General features: G+C 40.4%; 1 protein-coding gene across 2 annotated transcripts in view; it reads left to right on the top strand.

The window, feature by feature from the left end:
- The window catches only part of LOC116074544 (solute carrier family 5 member 4-like), a 60,913-nt gene that overhangs the window by 27,162 nt on the left and 30,740 nt on the right, over positions 1–3,011 (top strand). For both annotated transcript variants that reach the window (XM_031347178.1, XM_031347179.1), the window contains one exon: positions 352–432. In XM_031347178.1, coding sequence (XP_031203038.1) covers positions 352–432 — 81 coding nt within the window. The remainder of the gene's footprint in view (positions 1–351; positions 433–3,011) is intronic.

Genomic DNA, 3,011 nt, shown 5'->3' with positions numbered 1-3,011 from the left:
ATATATATATATATATATCCAAAAAGGGGTAATTGAGTAGATTATTATGGTAAGCTGTCACAGCATGAACTCTTCACTTTTCCCTTATTTAATATTCAAAACCTCATCTACGTGGAACTCCACCAATAATTCACAGAACTTTCTATCTCAGTAAGACAAGAGAAAGAAAATGAGTTAAATACATAAGAAACACTTAGGAGAAAATGATGTCAAGACAAGCCATGGCTCACATGGGAGCCATGATAGTTTTCTGGCTCTTTTCTATGTTCAGGATAGAGGAGAGCCCAGAGGCGGAGAGGGAAATCAGGGTGCACGGATAAGATATCCTGCTCCATTCATTTCTCTCCACAGGGGGCTTGGCCTCAGTGATCTACACAGACTCTGTACAGACTTTCATCATGCTGGTTGGCTCCTTAATTCTCATGGGGTTTGGTAAGTGAAGACTGTGTGCTGTACCTTGGGCTGGGGGATTATGAGAAATATTCCTGTCTATTTGTTCTGTAACGTTGCCTCCCAGTTTTATTGTGTTGTGCTTCCATGTATTATAATTCCATTAATGGGAATGTTAACAGTCCAGTATCTGGCTGGGGTTCTTTTGCTGTATTAGACAGAGACTGTGGGTAGACAGGGGAAATTGCTTCAGTTCTGGCAGCACCAAGGCCATTCATCTGTTGGTAGTCACTGTCCCATGAATTTTTCCTGGGCAGATATGAATTAAAATCTAGACTATCTACTTTATCTTGAATGCTGATGTCCCTTTCTTCTCCATTCAGTCTCATTATAAAGCTCTCCCTTGAGTTTTCTAGTTGGATTATTGAGTTTTTCATTTTGGCCTGAGTTCTCTTCAAACTCCTGTTTCCTATTATATTTTGAAATCCTGTATTCCTCTCTTCATCACCTCCTCCAGCCTTACATTGTGTTTTCTTGTCCATCAGTGCAGGCATTTCTTCTCTTTAAATTTATTGAGATGTTCCTTTGTGTCCTTCTCAAATGTCTTGAAATGTTTTTGATGAGCTTATTATTACTATTTTTGATTTTGTATCTCGGGATTAATCTAGGCAATGGTGTTCAAACAGTAGCTGGAGCAGTAAGACAATGGGAAGGAATTCAAAGGCTACAAATAGAAAAAGAAATCAAACTATGCCTGCTTTCCAATGGTATACTGTACATAAGAAATCCCAAAGATCTACAAGTAAACCTCTAGAAATAATCAACAGTGTGGCAGGATATAGAATACATTTTTTAAAACCCAATAGCTTTTCTAAATACCAATGACAAACGCACAGAGAATGAGATCACGAATGCACTCCCACCCACAATAGTCTCAAAGAAATCAAAATACCTCAAAATAAAGCCAAGCATGGAAATGAAAGGTAACATAATAAAAACTTTAAACTTCTGAAGAAAAAGATAAAGGGAGGCTGGAGAGATGGCTCAGCGGTTAAGAGCACTGACAGAGTTCAAATCCCAGCAACCACATGGTGGCTCACAACCATCTGTAATGAGATCTGATTCCCTTCTCTGGGGTGTCTGAAGACAGCTACAGTGTACTTACATATAATAAATAAATAAATCTTTAAAAAAAAAAAAGAAAGAAAGAAAAGAAAAAGAAAAAGGTAAAGACACTAGAAAGTGGAAAGACATCCCACACTCAGGGATTGGTAGAATTAACTTGTGAAGATAACCATTTTACCAAAAGCTATTTACAGATTTAATACAATCCCAGCCAAAACCCTCATCTAGTTGGGATAGAAGAAACCATCCCAACAGGAATATGGAAACACAAAAGACAACAGGTAGCTAAAACAATTCTGAGCAAAAAGAGAAATGCTGACAGGGCTGCCATCCCAGATCTCAAGATATATTACAGGGCTGTCATAATAAAAACCATGTGGTATGGGAACAAAAACAGTCATGTAGATTAATGGAACAGGCTGTCTTTTCCTAACTGTACAAGGACAGCCCATGAAGTCCTACTCATAGCATCCAAATAGTCCCCAAATCTTTTACATTCCTCCAAAAACAAACAAGCAAACAAAAATAACAACACCCCATGATCAGGCCTGTCACAGAAACGTCTGTCTTAGTTGTTTTCCCTTTGCTGTGACAAAACGCTATGGCAAGGCAACTTTTAGAATGAAGAGTTTATTTGGGGCTTACAGTTTAAGAGAGATAGGGATTCATAACCATTGTGGTGGAAAGGAACATGGCAGGCAGGTAGGCATGGTGCTGAGCAGAATCTTTGAGCTCACAGCTTGATCCACAAGCAGGGAGCAAAGAAGACACCGAGAGTGGCTTGAGTCAAATCCCACCTACCTTGTTACACACCTCCTCCAAGTCGATACCTCCTGTGTTAGTTAGGGTTTCTACTGCTGCAACAGAACATCGTGACTAAAAAGGCAAGTTGGGAGGAATGTAAAAGTAACTTTTATTCACCTGGTGTACATGTTGTCTTGAAGGCTTTCTCACCCTTTCTAGCTCTTTCTGAACTCTAGCTGGTTAGTTCAACTCTGGCTCACACTCCTCTCCAAGCTGACTCATTCAAACTGGCTTCTCTCAGCTTCTGACTGAATTGTTCTGCTTGGTCTCAAACTAACTCTGACAATCTGCTCTAATGCTCAGGAAAACTGCATCCACCACCTCCCTCCTCTCTCTCTCTCTCTCTCTCTCTCTCTCTCTCTCTCTCTCTGTGTGTGTGTGTGTGTGTGTGTGTGTGTGTGTGTGTGTGTGTGTGTGCGCTGCTTCTTAAGTCACCTCTCTTTCCTCTGCTGTTCTCCTGAGAATTGTGCATATCCTATTTCTGACTCATTCTGTCAAATCTTTCTCTGATATGTCAGTTCATCTGCCCCTCAATTACACATCACTTTCAAACATGGCTACTTCCTTCTACAAATTAACCCACATTGTTAGGGGATAAATATGTGTATTAAGGATGTATGTGCAGGACGGTGGTGGCACATGCCTTTAATCCCAGCACTTGGGAGGCAGAGGCAGGTGGATTTCTGAGTTCG

This window comes from Mastomys coucha, unplaced genomic scaffold (assembly GCF_008632895.1).
Source record: "Mastomys coucha isolate ucsf_1 unplaced genomic scaffold, UCSF_Mcou_1 pScaffold3, whole genome shotgun sequence".
In the NCBI taxonomy this organism is placed as follows: Eukaryota; Metazoa; Chordata; class Mammalia; order Rodentia; family Muridae; genus Mastomys; species Mastomys coucha.
The sequence above is the reverse complement of the archived record's forward strand: the minus strand, read 5'-3'. Positions and strand labels throughout refer to the sequence as shown.